A 17308-nucleotide genomic window follows, 5' to 3' on the forward strand; every position below is an offset into this window, starting at 1 on the left:
CACAGGCATGAGTCATACAACACAAAGCCGTTAGTACAAAGCGGGGGAATCCGGTAGCCCTGCCCCGGTAACACGCAATCGATCTAAAGCGCTTTCAAATGTGTGGAGTGCCTCAAAAGTCTGCGGAGTCCCCGCAAACGCTAGAAGCTTCCGTTCAATAGAGTTCAAACCCTTAAGGCCGTCGGGAGCTGTGGAGCTCGCCAGACAGCGAATGAGGTCGCCCAGTTCTTCACCGTAGCGGTCAATCTTTTCAGCCTTCTTCAGAACAGCCTCTGTCGTGGAAAGCAGCTCCGGCAGATCTTTGCTGCGGCTACCGGCATCGCCGGAATCAGAAAGACCACGGGTCGCGCGACCCGATGGCGTGCCTTCATGTCCCGCCGAGCCTGCGCACGCCTCTCTGGACGCTCTCGAGGCCGGCTTCTTCGCGCAACAGTAACAGCAACGCCATGGTCGCCGTGGGGTCTGTGCCTCTTCTTGTTCTGTTTCATCGCCTTCTTCCTCTTCGTCCTCCGTGAGCAGCGGATGTGACCACCGTGATCGACCGTCTGCAACTACGATCTCGTCAACCACAAGCTGCAAAAAGTAAAAAAAAAAAGACGAACGGTCCGGCGTTTAGGATAAGCAGTTATTATTCCATCTGGCGTCCGTTGCACATGTCTCCCTAGTATTGGCTTTGACACGCATCCAAAGTGTCGCGGCGTTTAGTGCATTGTGAACAAAAGAGAAGGTGGTCTTAGCGCGAGCTGCTCGTCAAGGAGGCGGAGCGCAGTACTTGCCGCCCACCCGAGCAGTCAGCGCTTCGGTTCAGCGCAACAAACAGCGTGAGCATCTGCCGCTGCAAATATTTATCTCGTGAGCGTTGATGGCAGCCAACAGAGCATTCTGAAGTCGCAGGCTGGCCATGCTGGACTTCTCACCTGTGGAACCGCGGGTTTTTCCCCGGTTGACGCGGGCGTTATGCCACCCAATCGTCGTTCCACGCCTGCCAGTTGAATTTTCAGCTGCAAGAGTTCGCATAGACGACATGGACTACTCTTCGAGGCATTCAGGCTGCCGACCTAAACTGTAAGACGGACATCGGCAAAGAAGCCACCCGCCGAAAACACTACTTCTGTTGGCCAACTGCAATCACGAAAAGGAAACCCCTGACGATGTCGCAAAGAGACGTACAGTGTGTTCGCCCAGTCGTCTCCCAATGCAATGTCGTAGACAAAAATCTTGACTTCTGAAAGACACAGTGAAAGCAACAGGCTTGCCAACTTCACATGCTAGGGCTTACCTCGGCGAGTGTCTGGGAGATCTGCTGTTGGTACCTCTCGCCGATGGTCATACGATGATCAATGTCCCGCAGCTGCCTTCCAACGGATCCTCGGTTGTCTGCCCGCTCCTCAGCGTCGCGCTCCATCGAGTGGAGGCGCGTCTCCAGAGAAGCGAGGAAATTCGGGTCTGGTCCAGGGGCGCCGTCTCCTCTCTGACGTCAAAGAAAATGCAGAGACAAACCTCAAAGCCACAAAACAGCTGAAATTATCATACGACGCAGCCTAGGCTACAGCACCAGCGCCGACCTCTGTGGCTGCAGGGGCACTTGGCGTGCGTGAAGGCAAGATCGTCAAACAAGTATACCGCAGTGCCCGTGGAGGGCGACTGTCTCGGTCTGAAGTACAGTGCGTCTGCGTGCACCGACGAAAGAAAGACAAAGGAGTGAAGACGCATGAGGACGGCATAGTGTGTGCGGGTTATTTGTCTTTACACTAAGCGCGCCTCCCAAAAGCGTCCCACATGTCCGCGTGAGATTGGTGCCAACGCCTACCTGGAGTTTATCGAGCTGGGCGGCGGTGACGGCGAACCACTTTTGCACTTTCACGTTCATTTCCTTGGTCCCATCTGCGACTTGCTGCACCGCGCGGGTGACATCGGCGAGACCTCTCTCAAGCATCTCCAGCCGCCTGTTTACGCCTTCAGTCCATTCGCGATCCTTCTGAAACTTCTCGTCGACCAACTCTCGGAGGCGGCTGTCGCGGACGCTCAGCAGTCGAGCCCTGTCGGACTCAGAAATGTCGTCCCAGGAGACGCGGCGGCCGCTGCCAGTCAAATCGCCTTTTCCACGCCCCGAAGCTCCCGCTCCGAAGCGAGTTCGCTCGAATCCGAACCCGTTCAGCGACGACTCACGCGAGTCTGTCTCTGCTCCTTCAGTCGACCCTGCCCTGACGGCCGGACACAAAAACAACCTCGGCGTCACAGATGCATGCACAGCTCTAGGGGTCCCACTGCATCTCCCCCGGCGCACTGAAAGGTGCGCCTGACTGTGTTGCTCACTTAAACTGTGTGAGGTGGCGCGCTGAAGAACCAAGAGCAGCGACCACCGCTCGGCAGTCAGGCCTTCAGACAACGTCCATGGAGCACGCCTGTCGTGCCTTTACATCGATTTCCTTGCTGAAGGTGGCCAGTTCTCTGTGGTCGCAGCGCGGCTCATTGTTTAGATGGTGATATGCTGTGCAATAAAGGAAATCGCGCTCGCCCCCGGGCACTTACCCCATCTCGGACGGCTCCATGAATTCTCTGAGAATATCGAGGGTGCCTTGTTTTTGCAGTTCCTCAAGTTGTCTCTGATGCTCGTCCATGTCGTCATCATCCGTGCCAAGACTTCCTCCGCTCCGCCCCTTCTGCGTAGGGTCGCGTCGCGCGCTAGCAGCTGTGCGCCCGCCGCTGCCCTCGTCGTCGCTTTCTCCCACGCTTAGATCTCTAGGCAGGCGCGAAGGCGTACTACCTCCACCCGCGCTCGCTGTCTCGTCATCGCGTTTCCCTCCAAAACGGTCGAATATGCCTCGTCTCGTATCATCCGCTCCTTTCTGGTTCCCTCGGTAGCGCGCACTCGGGGAGCCTGCTCCATCCAAGCCTTGCAGGCGCTCAAACTCGCCAAGCTGTAGAAAGACCACACACCGCAGAATCACATCTAGGATGACCGGGCAGGTTCTCCGACAGACCCTCCTGGGCCCCTCTCTGAACTCACGCTTTTGCGTCGACCCGCGCGGAGACAACCGCAAAAGCTAGGACCACCGGAATTTGCTGCCCTCCTTCGCCCCTGTTCCAAGAGAAAAAAAACCAGCGCAGTAATCCCCCCTTATGGCACCAAATCTACAAGCTGCTGCTGCAGGCCCCAGAGAAGCTGCCCCTAAAGCTCCCCGCACTCGTGGAGTGCGTCGCCAAGAGGCCGAGCACTGAAGCAAACGCATCACTCGTCTGCCGAAAGGAAAAGCACTACACGAAGCACGGATCCAGCGTTTTTTCCGTCTAGGCAAGTAGCAAACACGCGACATAACAATGCCATCCGCGGGGACAGGGAACCCCGTGATTGCGCGCGGCCAGTCCGTGAAGGCGCGCGATGATGAGCAGGGGCGGCTCCATAGCTTTGCAACTGGGCGAGCGGGTCGCTTCCTTCGCTACGCACTTCAGAAACCCGCCGCATGAGACCGCAACCACAGAGACGCGGAAGTTACCTGCATATCTAATTCTGCATCGTCGACTTCCCCGGTGTCGCGCTCCAGGCGCATCTGCTTGCCCTCCTGGGCTGCTTCCAGTAGTTCGCCGAGCGGAACAGCGAAAGTATCTTTGTCGTGGGCAACGGCGAAGCGGTATCTTCTCGTGGCTCTCTGCAGATGGCAAACAGCCACGCAGCACACTGCGGAGGCACAGTGAACCCGAACTCCTAAAATCGCATCAATGCGAAGTGGCGGGCAAGCGCTGGGCGAAGCTGCAGAGTCAACTATGGGTACGTAAACCAGGAACTGTCAGGACATGCGCCGGCGCCTGGTCTCTTGAACTCCTTCCTCACTGTTGTCATCTCCGTCATCTACCTAAGAAGCCGCAAGGACGCCAACTCATCAGAAGATGAGCCCTTTCCCTGCGCTTGGAGGTCTACCTGTGCGGACTCGATCAGTGCGTGAGGCGTGAAGGCCGCGACGGGCTGCAGCAGCGCCTTCAGAAACCAGCTGCCATCCTCCTCTACAAGCAGGCAATTTAGCATTCCTTTTGCATCGGCCGCTTGACCAATGACCGACGCCGTGATGTCCATCGTCGCTAAAATCGCCTCCCAGTGGTCTGTGGGCGACGGAAATGACCCCGCAGACGCGGGCTTGGATGCCGCTAGAGGGTCCTTCGGGATGTAGGCCCTAACCTGAAGGACATCGGAGGCAGACCTGCAAGGGTTGCGGGACTGCAGTGAACCGAGGGGCGAGACGCGAGAACACGCCCAACAGACGGAATTTCGCTACACACGTCTTGGTAGCTACAGCGGAATCCTACGAAACGGGAGACTGCCGGAAAGCGAGGAGGGGGGACTCCGCAAGAAACTCACTTGAGTACAGCATTTTGTGAGGTCTGTCAAGGTGCCGCCGGAGTAGACGGCAAGCGTCACGACGACGAAGCCGGCCCTCGCAGGTAGGGCGTATAGATCCAAGTACAAAGTTGTTCCCTGGAGCCGCACACCTTTGCCAGCCAGCGTCGGGTTCTTATAGAAGATGCAGTCGATGTATTCGCCGTCGTGAGTGAAGAGAAAGGCATGCACGTCTGAAGAGAATGCCGCAGAAAACCGCGACAACGCCGTTCTCCACACCCCGCAGTCACACAGCGCATTTCGCGCCCATGCGCACCCCAAGCTCGGGTCAGGGACGCACACGCACCGGAGAAACGGCGACGAATTTTGCGCATTTCTCAGTGTGGTGAAAAACACTAGGCCACTGGTGTGGAGAGTGAGGTGAGACTAGAAAAGGCGTTGATAGCGCCGTGCATGGTGACGGTGAATGAGGAGAGAGAAAACGTGTGCACTGGATGGACAGTAGAGCTTCTTCACAGAAACGTGGTCACCCTGTGCTCGATCGAGAGGCGTCTTCCTTACCGACTTCCAGTTTCTCGGCTTCAGCCGTGCTGACGAAGTCAACGGTCATCCATCGGATCGGCGACTTCGACTGCCCGCCCGCATTGAAATCGCGAGGGAGGAGAAGCGACTGTCGGGCTTTGCCGAAAATGAACGAGCTTTTCTCCGGGACCTTCATCTTGTCGAGAATATGGTGGAAGTGTTTTCCGTACTGCGGTCAATCAAGGTGCGAATCGCAGGCTTATCGATGCATCCGGCGGCCGCCGGCAGGCTCCAGAGCCCCCAAGTCGGTTCAGCACCTCGTTTTTTGGAAGGAAAGTAGAGAAAGAAAGAACGTACAGAAGTCAGGACGAATCGGGAAGAAAGCGCCAGCTCCAGAGGCCCGGCGCCAAATAAAGCAGGGGATGGCGAAGTGAACAGGTCTGTGTAGGGCGAACCTCAGACTTCAACGCGTGAGCACCGGAAGCCACGACAGCCTCCCCTTGCAGTGAATTTCTTGATTACTTGAAAATACAGGCCGCTGCAACTGAGGCCGAAGAGGGAAGCAATGTTCAGACCCACACGTTCTTGTGGCAGGTCAAGACAAACGAATAGGGACAAAGACTGTGAAGCGGGCTGCGATGTGCTTCGACGTGAACAAAGGACGGCATATCGACGAAACGGATACATGGCGAAGCCCCGCAGTCTTCACAGGCAAGAAGGAATCGACTGCGCTGCTTCGCTGAGGGCGGCGTAGCGGAATGCGAGGACGGCAACAAGAGCTGCCGGGGCCTCGGAGTTGAGGCGCCTGCCTCTCACGGAGTTTTGACAGAGGAAGCCGATCACGAGTAAGTGAACCCAACTCGTCTCAGTAACGTAGGGAGCCCATCTAATTAAAATGAGAGGCAGGAGACGGATGGCTTAAAGATGAGAAAATCCACAAACGCCGAGTGCAAGCGGCAGCGACAAGTGGCGAGCCAACGTGGCGACCACCAAAGCCGCGATACCAACCAGAAACGTCCGACGCAACGTTCAACAAAAATCCTCAGCTGTTAGGATGTCTCGCGAGAGAAAGTTTGTCAAATTCGCGAGGAACAGACAACGAGAAAAAATCGTCTCGATGTTCGAGACTGCGACCTGCGACCCATTTCTCTCTTCTCGCGGCGGTGAGTCTGCTATCGGGAACGTACTGAACAGGACTTTGAGGCTGAGTCCCAACCTCCGCACTACATGTGAACGAAACAAGCCACAAAAGTACTTGGTGATCAGTCGGCAAAGAAGGATAGGGCCGACAGCGCCTTCATTTTTAAAAAAGGTGCCGACACTCGTCCGCGGTCTTTGGAGAGTTGTTCGGAGCAAGGCACGTGGCAACACGACACGAAGACACGAGGAGAGTCGCAGTGACTTGCGCCAGCGCCGTTCTGCGGACGGAAAACAAATTCGTGTTCAAACGCCGTGGTCAGATGAGTGTATCCAACTAATTTCAAAGCATGGCGTGGCCTTCAAATAAGACAAGGCTTTTGTTTTGGGAAAAAGTGCTCACGCTAGGTCCAGTGTAGCTGAAAGCGCGCCAGAGGCGGCGAGCCGTGGCGCCCCGCTGTGGAGCCATGAGTCAGAAGCGGAGGAGCGTCGCCGAGTACCGAGGCGGTTCAGGAACCGATGAGCAGTTGGTTCGCCATTGCACTCGTACGATTCCTGGCTTCGCTGTTCAGCCCAGGAACCTATATTCCCCTCCACGTGATAGTCGCGTGAATTACCGAGGCGCGGGAGCTGAGCGCCAAGCGTAACTTTCCACGGTGTCTTGTGAAGCCCTCGACTGGGGGGTGTCGCCTAGAGGCAGTGACGCAGTTCTGTCCGCAGAAGTGACTGTCCTGCTGCGAGCTGGGTTTGCGGGGCTTCACCGCCTCCATCGAAGGCTTTTAGCGGGCGACTGCGATACGATAGCTGGCGCCTGTAGTTTGTCGACCCACTTGCGTGGAAGCGCCATGCTACTGAGGTGACGGTTTCACTGTCCCGACGAGGTCGTCAGAATGCAGTGCTTCACAGAACGAAGCATACAGACACGAAGACAGCAGATTCATCTTCTGTAAGATGCCGACCGGCATAACGAGTAAGAACCCCGGTTAGGTGACTTGTCGATTTCATAGTCACTGGCCTCTGTTTCCGACTATGTGTAATCCCATGGCTCCGTTGCATCATGTGCGCGATGGGCGACCGCGTGTGATAGAGGCTTACGGGAACGTGGCGTTTTCATCGTGTGGCAAATATGTGCACCTCGAGGAGATGGCGGGCAACAAGCAACACGGGTATCGGAAGACAATATATGGACAGCGCATGCAGGTTCACGACGGCTCTCTTCCGTACCCACGTTCAGGCAGTGAGCGCAATGTGCTCATTGTTCGCGCTTCCGTATGTTGTCTTGGTGCAACAGCACAAACAAAACGGGAAGGCGTCCACGCGATTCCCATTGCTTGTGAGTACTGCTCATGCATGCCTACTACAGCAGTGTAAGCCGGGTCTGGTAGCGTGGCTGGCCGGCCCGTCAGGATACTCACTGTAAGACGTACGACAACTCTCCTGATCCCCGAGGAGCGTTGTGCGGGTGACGTTCTGTGCCTTTCGGCAACTCCTCGATCCATCTGAGGGATGTAGCGCCTGTCCCTCTCCAGAGTGCGAGGAATAACAGGTTGTCAGAAAGTCTGTCCTAGCACAGAAGCCTTATCGGCAGCAGCACTTTACGGAACGGATCGTCGCCAGGACGAACAGAGCAACGGCGTCCCTGCGCGACGCACTTTGCTGCAGAGGCGGCGCTGAACGGTCATGTTCCCTGTAAGAAATGCAAACGCCATATTTGAGTAAGACCAGGACCTGGGTGTTCCTTTGTGCAGTCCCGTAAATACGCTCTTTGCCAGTTAAAAATATGTTCGCTCCCTGCCTGGAGGACCCGAAACCACCAACTTTTACTTGGGTATCATCCGCATGTATACGACCGGAACCCGGAAGCTCGCAAACCCCCCTCCACAAGCATAAGTCCATCAGACGAGACGTTATCACAGTTTTAGCCACTCTCATCTGCTCGGACAACGAGGCCAACTCAGGGCTCCTGTGTTCCCTGCCTGCCCCACTTCCCTCACCAATTGCACGACATCTGATACATTCGCTTCCCTCAGTGCGTCACTCGCAGTTGACATGCATGCCAGCATCGCACTCCACGTTCCTGAGAATTCTTCAGTTGGAAGCACTCGGCGGAGGTATGCTGACGTTCCGTGCCGGATTATCACACGAGTGACTTGGGAGCAATGCTGGCAGCCTCCAGATCAACTGTGTGTCGAAACGTCTGCCACTCAGTGTCAACTTTGAAAGGCTGACACTCCGTGAGATTTCAACTGAAAAAACATGCTCCTTTGCGAGAATTTTTTCCCGGTTCGCGTAAGCCCTCTATCTGAAACGAAAGTGACAGCACATTCATTTCTTGTAGGTGAGCGGACGAACGCGCCAACCTTCATCGGGCTGCCGGCGTCCCACTACTCAGAGCAGGAAACGGACCAGCAAGGTCACCCTGGCATACCTCTACCACTTTCCCCGCTTGGCTCTATCAGTAAGCCCCGATGAACTACTGAAGAAGGCTCCTACGCCTGCATGCCTCCAGATGAATCGCCATCGCCGTGTCTTTGAACCGCACGGCTTCCGCCCTTGTGTAGTTTGATTGCCCGTGCGTCTGAGCAGCCGTGTCGTTTGCGAGTTTCGGAGTTGCTTCATCCTGTCGTTGTTCTAACGATTAAACTAGACTCGCATGATGTGCGAGGCGCAGACGCTTCGATGGGGTCACTCATTACACGAGGCTGTTGATGCAGCATTACATTCGAGGAGCACACGGAGACGCAAGAGGGCCTTTGCAGGGGTTCTTCCACACGGAACCATGCCGCTTCTTGGAAGATTTTGGACACAACAGACTCTAGCCTCATGCATACCCTCTCCAGAAAGCCCCGTTTTTCAAAGCAACGGAGCAGTTTCACCTGAATGGGGAGTGGCGGGAAGCATGCCGGTGAGCCCTCGACGCTGCACAGCCGTCCCTATCTTCTACATCTGCTCTGGCATGGGCAGCGAAACAAGCACGAACAAAACTAGCTAAGGGAGAGAATGCTGAGCAATGCTCGGGGAGACTTGGTTACATGGAGTATGTCTACGTGAATAAGCTGTGTGGAGGCCCTTTCGCAAAGGCGACGCATGCAGAGGACCGCATCTTTCTCACGACCTTTCGTCGCGGTTCCGCCGGATCGACAAAGCCTAGATCTGCATGGAAAGGCTATCCGATTCTCGTCCACTCTTGCTAATTTTGTTGCTTTTCCGCGGGGCGCCTGCGTTTCTTGTCTTTGCCCGTGGTCAGAGTGCCATATCTCCTCTCAGAAATATCGCGGGTTCCTGTAAGTGGACGCCTGGGTTCTTCCGTACCTCGTCGAGCTGTTTTCGTTCGGAAGCGTTGCCTCGTACCTCGGTCGCCTTTTTCTTGATACTCTTCCTACGTAGTATCTCACGTTGATCGTTTCCGCGTCCAGACCCGACTTCCTCTTTTTGGCCGTGTCCACCTCGCCGCTGCCTCGCTCTCACTTCGAACGCCGTCTGGGCAGGCTCCTCCGCGCGAGCGTCTGACTGTCATTCTCCAGGCAGCACTCCCTCGAGCTCCAGAGGGGCCCGTCGCCTTCGCCGGACACTGGGCGCTGCGTTGCTCTTCGCAGTTTCGGCTCGAGGCCGCGACCTCGCCTCGGCAGACCGACTGGGTGCCCCCTCCCCCCCCCCCCCCCCCCAGCAACTGTGCCTCTGCAGGGCGATTGCAGCGGCTCTTCTACGCAAGTCATCTGTAGATTGAGCTGTTCTGTCTGTTGTCTCGCATCCCTCACATGCGTTTTGTCTTTCTAATTCCTTGCGGAAGGCACGGTCCCCGAGGGGACAGAACAAAGGGAGGTACGTACTGAGCGTCTTACTCTCGGCGTCCTTCTTCGTTTCCGCTCCGCTCGCCCTGCTTTCCAACATGCGCCGAACGACCTAGCCTGCCGTCGGCGTCTGCCTTCGCTCCCACGCCTCGGCTGTCCGCAGCTGCCTTACGGCGTGCCTTGGGTTGGCGCCCGCGGGTGCTCCCGAGCGGTCCGTTCTGGCCTTCTCCTCGTTCGCGTCTTCTCCTCTCTCTCTGTGCATCTCCCCTTCGTTCGGCGGCACCATGGCGGTCGCGAGCCCTCCGCCTCCGCCGTCTTCCGCAGGAAGGCCGGACTCTCCGTCTGTCTCCTTTGCTGTCCCCCCCAGCAGCTTCCCTCTCTCAGGCGCCTCGCAGTTCGCGCCTGCGGACCCGTCCAGCTTCGCCCACACCCTCCCCACGTCGTCGCTCATGACCTCGCATGTGCTGAGCATTGCACGCACGCACGGCTACTGCAGCGCGCCCGTTGCTGCCGCTGGCGCCCAGGGGCCCGGCCCCCGGGGCCTCGCTGGGGACCGGGGGGACAGAAGGCCCGGCGAGAGGGCGGAGAAACTCGAACACATTCTCGCACTCCAGGAGACACTCGTCAAGCCCGGAGCTGCAAAGGTCATCGGATCTATGGTTCAGTTCCGACTCATGCAGGTGAGAAATCGGACGAGTTGCGCCGCACTTGTTGCCAGCGGGCCTTGGAAGCTGCACTCAAGACGACTCACTATGGGCAGGCGCATTGCAGCCTGCAAGAGTTCAAAGAGTCTGCGGCTCAGTCTCATGCGCCTGGAGGTGTGCAGCGTGCGAATAATGGACGTAGAGCGTGCAGACGACTTTGGGGCTTCGCGCGAGAGCCCTGGACCCGTTCTCTTTGGAGAGGAAGAATCCTCGTCACGTGGATTTGAAGAGAGGAAGGCCACTTCGGGGACGCGGGCGGAGAGCCGCGGGGGCCAGCAATGTCCTCTTAGGTCCGCTGAAGAGTCTTTTTGACTGTACGATGTCCTGAGAGTGCAAGCTGTTTTCTGAGGATGTGCTTTGTTGAGATGGAGATGGAAAGCTTGTCTGCTGCTCTGAACTCTTTTCCGCGTGTATGGGGCCGCGTGTCTTTCTCCGTCGCCAGCGAGATCTGGCCGCTCCCTCGGGCTGCAAGCAGCCACGTGCCGAGATCCTTGTGTTTTGCTTGATCGTCTTCCTCTTTGGCATCTCTGGAGCCGCGAGCCCCCTAAACCCTAAATCCCCTCGTGGAGTGCTCTGCGCTCGGGACGCCTGTGTGAACTCTGTGTTGCGAGTTTTTTTCGATTGAGGCCGTTTCCCATTCTAGATCTCGCCTTGGCAGAGGTAGCTCTGGGTCGCTTTCTTTAGCTGTCGCTGAAGCGGCGTCTGGGCGGGTGCTTTCTTTCCGCAGGTGATAAAAACCGCGAAGAAGCTGATGGAGCAGAGCGCGCGCGTCGCCCAGGAAGGCGTCCTCACGGTCGGGGACGTCCAGGAGGCGATGAGCATGTTAAACATGCCGGTGAGACTTTTTACTCACCGAGAAATTGAAAAAGTGGCCTTGACAGACATCAACAATCGAATGCGCATATAGCTACCTGCGTATACGCGTGTGTGTGTCCGCTGAAAACGCTGCAAGGACAGCTGGTCAGATCCGCATCGAGTCTCAGAAATGGGAAGTGGGGAAGTAGTTCTCATTAGAGCACCAGCTGCCTATACACTGAGCCGACCCAGCTGAAGCACACACAGGCGCAGAGGGAAGCTAACATTGCCACGAAAGAGAAAGGGAAGCTGGTCGGTTTGTGTTTGTGCTCTCTTCGCGATTCTTCACCTCCCCCCCCCCCCCCCCCCCCTCCCTCCACGCCCGTGTTGCCCCTTTGAGCAGCACTTCGCAGTCTGAGCCTTGCCTGTTGGTGAGTTGTTGTGCCTGGGTGTGCGCGTCCTACGACACTGAACAAGCCCTTTTTTTTCTTCTTGTCTGCCTTCCTGTTCATCGGGCGTTCGGCTCCGCTTTAGAGTTCCCGCAGCTGAAGACAGTACCTCCTTTTTCTTCTGCGTTCCCTTCTGCAGCCGCTGCTCTGGTACAGTGGCCCCAGTACGTACCGCTTCGTCACCGGGGCGCGGCCTCTGGGACAGGAGGCCTTCCGCCTCGTTCGGCGAGAGACGCTGCGGCCCTTCGAGGGGCCGTCGGCGCTCGGGGCATCTGCCTCAGTCGCGTCTGCTTCTGGCGCCTCGCGGCCGCCTGCCGAGGGTGCGTGCGCGGGCGCGATGAATGCCGCGGTGGGAGTCGAGGGGATGCTTCCACGCGGGGAGGCGCGCCGGGAGAACGCAGCGGGTGCGTCCTCGTTGGCGGCCTCCATGTCGTCGGCGCCGGCCTCGTCGCGCCTTCTCGACTTGATTTACGCAGACCTCAAGCTGCCTGCGCCGCGCGAAGAGGGTATCGGCATCCACTGGATGGCGGTCGCCGGGCGTGTCCCTCTGGTGCCGCAGAACCTGGTCAGTGTGTCGCGCGCCGACGGGCAGGAGCCAGAGCGGCGCCGCCGCGAGAAACCCAGAAGAGAAGAGGAGGACGGCGCCAGACCCAGGTGGGCGCTCACGATGCAGATCTACGACGGAGAAAGAAGGAAGCGGCCGCGTGCGGGCGACAGCGAGAACGGCGAGGAGCCCGCACCGCGGAGCTCCGAGGCAGACGACGACGCCAAGACCGACGCTCTCGAGGGGGAGCGGAGGTGGAGACAAGAGCGCCGTAGAAAGAGGCTGGAGGAAAGGCGAAAACATCGCGGGGGCGGGGCGGCGAACGGCGAAGACGAGAGGAGCTCGGGCGCCAGCACAGACGACGACAGCGAAGAAGACGAGCGGTGGAGGGACCAAGCCACGCGCTCGCCCTCGTGGCCCCTCAGTCTCGAGAGAATCCTCATCGCGCCCAGGCTCTGCCACGCCCTGGGGAAGGTACGATCCCTCTGCCCAAACAGAACTTCTTCCCGAGTGCGGCTTGGGCCATCTGTAGGAGGCGACAACGGAGACTCACGTTCGTTGCGAGTTGAAACCCCCCACCCCGCTGGAACGCTTGAGGCAGATAGGACTTCTGAATTTGAGAACAACAGGACATTCGTGTGAAATTTGCCATTGCGTCTGCTGAGATGTGCACCCTAGCCTGGCGACGTAAGCCGCGAAGCATGGCTGGAGTGCGGGGGCCGGCGTCGCGTCTTCACTGCTCACCTCGCCTCCTCTTGGGTCCCTCTCCGTGTTGTAGCTTTCGCGCTGCGGCTTGTCTACGACTTCTGCAAGGTCTAAGTGTCTACCTCTATGTGGCGCGCCTCGACATCTCTACGTTTCTACAGATGGGCTTTCTTCATACGCTGACGCGCTTACATCTCTATAAGGCGTCCGCGTAGAGCGCATAGATCTCTCTATCAGTCACTTCGTGTCACAGACCGTTCGGCGGCGCGTGGAAGACTGGACGCTGCATAGTCTGTCACTCTAGAGAAGCATTCTTTTCTTCACAAACAATGAGGAGAACTTGTCCTGTGTACTCGCCTGCAGGAACACCAGCAGTTTCTTCAAGCCGTCCGCGATGCGCTCCAGGCCGGGATGGAGGAGAAGCACGGAATCGACTACGAACGCAATTTCCGCAAAAGTAAAAAAGTGCCTGCTCGGTTTTTGCTTCCAGTTTTCTTCTCTTCCGCGAATGAAAAGAATCAAAGTCTGGCCGCCGGCCTCCCAGATACACGCGAGAGCGTGTGAATCGAATGTAGCACGAGATGCGTTCATACAGTGAAGCCGCATGTAGAATCCGCCGTCTGTTTTCTCTCCAGCGTACTAGATCTGCATACTCTCCGCCTCCGTGTACACCTACCTCCTGCCTATATGCATGTCATTTATCTGCTTTACACTCCAGTCAGCTGCGTCTGCGATTCCTCTTTCCCTCGTCAATAACGCAGTGCCCTGTTCGCCCTTCTTTCGACAGTTAGATTCGCGGTCCTCGCCTTTCACAGGCACATTTCTGAGCAGTGCCTTTGTTTGTTTTCTTTTTCCGCCCATTCCGCAGTGCTGAAGATCGTCAGCTCGATTCCTGGACTCGAACAACTCCTACCCTGTCTCGCGCGCTTCTTCTCCGTCGAGGTGCGTCTCTGTCGGCTTATACTAGAAGAGCCCGTCAGGAGACAGCGCCAGAGTCTGGGGAACCCGCGAAGCCCCGCAAAGCCTCGGGCCGGGCAGCCGCCTTGAGCATTGCGCGCTCAACCAATATATATATCTATATAAGCAGCATATACATTTGGTTCTTTAAATGCGTGCTGACCGCGTGCGTGTGCTAGGTCTAAGTGTAGGCGGTTTAGAACGTTATGCAAATAATTACATGCATAGATATATATGTGCGTATACCCGTATGTACATCGCGTTACATTCGCTCTTTGACTTGCGTTTTTCTCAGCTGAGCGCCTGTTTGCATCTGCCGCACCGTGCGACGCTTCTCCTTCACCTGGCGGAGGCGATTTTGGAGAATCCTCATCTGTCTCTCCACAGCCACGTGAGAACTCAGTTTCGCAGTCTTTTCCATAGGGACATCTCTGTGCTTCTCTTGGATCAGCGCGTGCGTCCAGGCGTGTCCGAGGCTGTCTCTGTAGCTAGCGAGTCCGCGCGCGGCTGCTTATCTCCCACGTCCGCGTCTTCACCGCAGTTCGAGTCAACTCGCATGCATGGCCCGTGGCATACGCGCATGTGGCCCCAAATTTAGACAGATGTATCCAGATGTGGATAGTGTTTTTTGCAAGCACCAGTGCATAAAGCATGGTCACTCGTTTCCGTGTGTATATCTGTATCCGTCTGTATGCCTATGTTATTTATACGTGCGTCGATATCTACATATCAACGTATGCGCAGTGTCCCGGGTACGGCGTGGCGTGTGGCGTGTCCTATTGTAAAGCTGACGGTCGTTGTCCCTTTCAGTCTGGCGCGAGTCGGCGAACCGGTGCCTTGCCGTTGCCTCACTGTCTCTGGCTTCTCTTCGCTGCCTCTACAGTCGCGCTACCCCTCTTTTTTCGTTTTTCGCGTTTTGGCGCGGCCCCCACTGTTGGTGAGTTTTGCATGCGTCCGTCTCTCACAGGTGCATCAATTTCTTTTGCCTCTGCTCGAGTGCCTGTTGCGGCCCTTGCCGCTGACGTCCCCCAGCACCTCGGCGCTTGCGCCCGAGAAGCCCGCGCCTCGCCACGCTGCGCCGTCTGCGCTCTTCTCTGATCCTGCCCTCGCGGCCCCCGGCGCCTCGTTGGCAGCTGCGTTCTTCCCCTTCACGCCCCAGCAGCTCGAGCTTCGGCGGAAGGCCGCTGCGCTGCTTGGAGCCTTTCTGCGCCGGGCGCGCATGCAGCGGGAGCACATGGAGGGCGTCGAGGCGGCGATTCTTCTGCAGCTCAAGCGCCATCTCCTCCATCCGCAGAGCAGCTTGGAGACCGTCCTCGGCGCGGTCTGGGGCATCCTCGCCCTAGGCCGCCCCGCCTTTCTTCTTCTGCTCTTCCCCGTGCTCCCCCTCCTGCTGCACACGCTCGAGAGAGTCCGCAGCCTCGGCGAGCTGCAGATGATTGCAGTGAGCGACGCATAACTTCAGCAAATAGCCAAGACATCCCTGCCTGTCCTCCACGTCTGGCTTGGACACGCACATGCAAAAGCTGGCAACTGTTTTATACGTCTGCTTCGTTTATTTTGGCGGGCTCTTGATGGCTGGCATTGCCCTGCGGCAACCAGGCGAGCGGCAGAGCTGCGCAGCGGACGAAGCACTCGAAATAGGCGCACGGGTCACAGATACACGCGTGCGTCTGGGCGACTACCTTTGGCTCGCACATACACGTAAGCAGAAAGCCCTTTGTTTTCGGCGTCGTATTTCTCGGCCTCGAATGCTTGTCTGGCTGTGTGCAGGCGTCCGCGGGCCTGCGGATGAAGTCCACTGACGCAGCCTCCTCGCAGGGAGATGAGCGAGAGGGCGATCGCGCTGCGTCTTCAGGCGTTTTCGCGGAAACTCTGCAGCTGAAGAGCCGCGACTTTGCACTGCTGCAGCAGCACCAGGATCTCGCGGCGCTGCGCATGCTTCTCATCGACCAGCTCCTGCTGACGCTGCTGGTGAGCCGGCAAATCCCGGCGCCGTCTGTCCGCGAAAAATAGAATATGAATTGTAGAAAAAGAGACGCCGACCAGCTGGAATCGTTTGTGCGCGTGCGGCTGGTGACTCTGCTTGCTTCACTCGGCGAGGGGTATCGATAGTTTCCTCAGTTTGTCGTCGTGGCGGTGCGCGGACGCGGATGAGGGGCGGACGCGGATGAGGCGCTGGCGACGGGCTCGCTCTTTTAGGGGCGTTTGCCCCGCGGCCAGGCGCATGAGGCGTCTGCCTTTCCGCGGGCATGGTCGTGTGATGATTTGAGAGCGCTCTGTCTTTTCTCTTGTTGTCTGGCAGAGTTGCGTGTACGACGAACTTAGCGTCCAGCTGACCGCCGCGACGAGCGGCGCCGCCGCGATTCTCCTGCCTGGCGAGGAAACAAGCAAGTCTCTTGGCATCGCTGCGCCAGGTGAGCAACTGCGCGTAGACGAACCGGAGAAGCGCGAGAGAGAGGAGGAGAGGGAGTCCAGCAGGGCGGGTCCCGCACAGCGAGAACGACAGGAGTACATCAGACTTTTGAGGTACTTTACCGTCTTGTCTTCGGGAAACGCGCGTCCCTTCTGACAGCGGGGGCCAGGCCAAGCCTTTTGGTGTCTGCGTGTGCGCGTTTTTCGTGTGTATATGTATACATATACATTAGATACATATAAATACCCCATCGTCGCCTATATATATATATATATATATATATATGTAAATGTACGCTTCACTGTTGGTGGTGTCTCCGCTGTCCTGTTCTCCAGCGCTGCTGCAGCTCATGCTGGTCCTGTACGACGAGTCGCGCTCTCTGAACGATGCTTACACGCCCTTTGTCGCGGCGGCCCTCCACCGCGCGGTCTCTTCCCGCTTGCCGTCGTTCTGCGGCCTGTCGCGCGGATGCGCCAGCACGCCCGCCGGCAGCTTCACCCCAGAGAAAGAGAAGCTGAGGCAGGAGTCTCTCGCACCCTCGGAGAAGCGGAAGCGCGCAGTCCGCGACTTCGTGGCTGGTCGCGTGCTTCCCGCTCTGCAGCGAATGGAGCTCTCGCTGGACGCCGAACCCAGAGGCGACGCGAAACCGCGCGGAGAGAAGGAAGGCCCGAACGGTGCACCGGAACTGCCGGGGGAGGGAACGCGGGCCGTTTCAGAGAGCCTGTATACTGGTGGCGACTATCTCTTGGCGTGGACGATCTAATTTAGTCTAATTTTTCAAGTGGTGCATGGTGTTGATTTCCAACAGACACCGTTTTGTAATCTCTCGCGCGGGTCACGCCTCGAAATTCTCCTAGGCTGGCTTCCTGAGCAATGAGCCAAGAGCTCGTCACAGCCTCTAACCCGCTCTTCATCCCTCTGTCTATATATTCGCTTCTATATGCTGATTGATGTGTGT

The 17308-nt window shown here is 57.5% G+C and overlaps 2 protein-coding genes across 2 annotated transcripts; one reads left to right on the top strand and one right to left on the bottom strand.

Annotated features, from left to right (window-relative positions):
- Nucleotides 1-30: 30 nt before the first annotated feature.
- BESB_026850 (uncharacterized protein) lies at nt 31-5051 on the bottom strand (the record flags this gene model as incomplete). The annotated part of the gene is made up of 9 exons (XM_029361365.1): nt 31-573; nt 918-1001; nt 1280-1471; nt 1811-2204; nt 2533-2921; nt 3498-3650; nt 3920-4174; nt 4355-4566; nt 4895-5051. 9 exons carry the CDS (start codon nt 5049-5051, stop codon nt 31-33), a joined length of 2379 nt encoding a protein of 792 aa, XP_029215720.1.
- Nucleotides 5052-10067: 5016 nt separating this feature from the next.
- Nucleotides 10068-17113, top strand: BESB_026860 (uncharacterized protein; the record flags this gene model as incomplete). The annotated part of the gene is made up of 10 exons (XM_029361366.1): nt 10068-10463; nt 11215-11322; nt 11871-12749; nt 13344-13437; nt 13849-13922; nt 14233-14328; nt 14905-15378; nt 15708-15908; nt 16240-16351; nt 16686-17113. 10 exons carry the CDS (start codon nt 10068-10070, stop codon nt 17111-17113), a joined length of 2862 nt encoding a protein of 953 aa, XP_029215721.1.
- Nucleotides 17114-17308: the final 195 nt, after the last annotated feature.

The sequence above is a fragment of the Besnoitia besnoiti genome, assembly GCF_002563875.1.
Source record: "Besnoitia besnoiti strain Bb-Ger1 chromosome Unknown contig00014, whole genome shotgun sequence".
Taxonomy (NCBI): domain Eukaryota; phylum Apicomplexa; class Conoidasida; order Eucoccidiorida; family Sarcocystidae; genus Besnoitia; species Besnoitia besnoiti.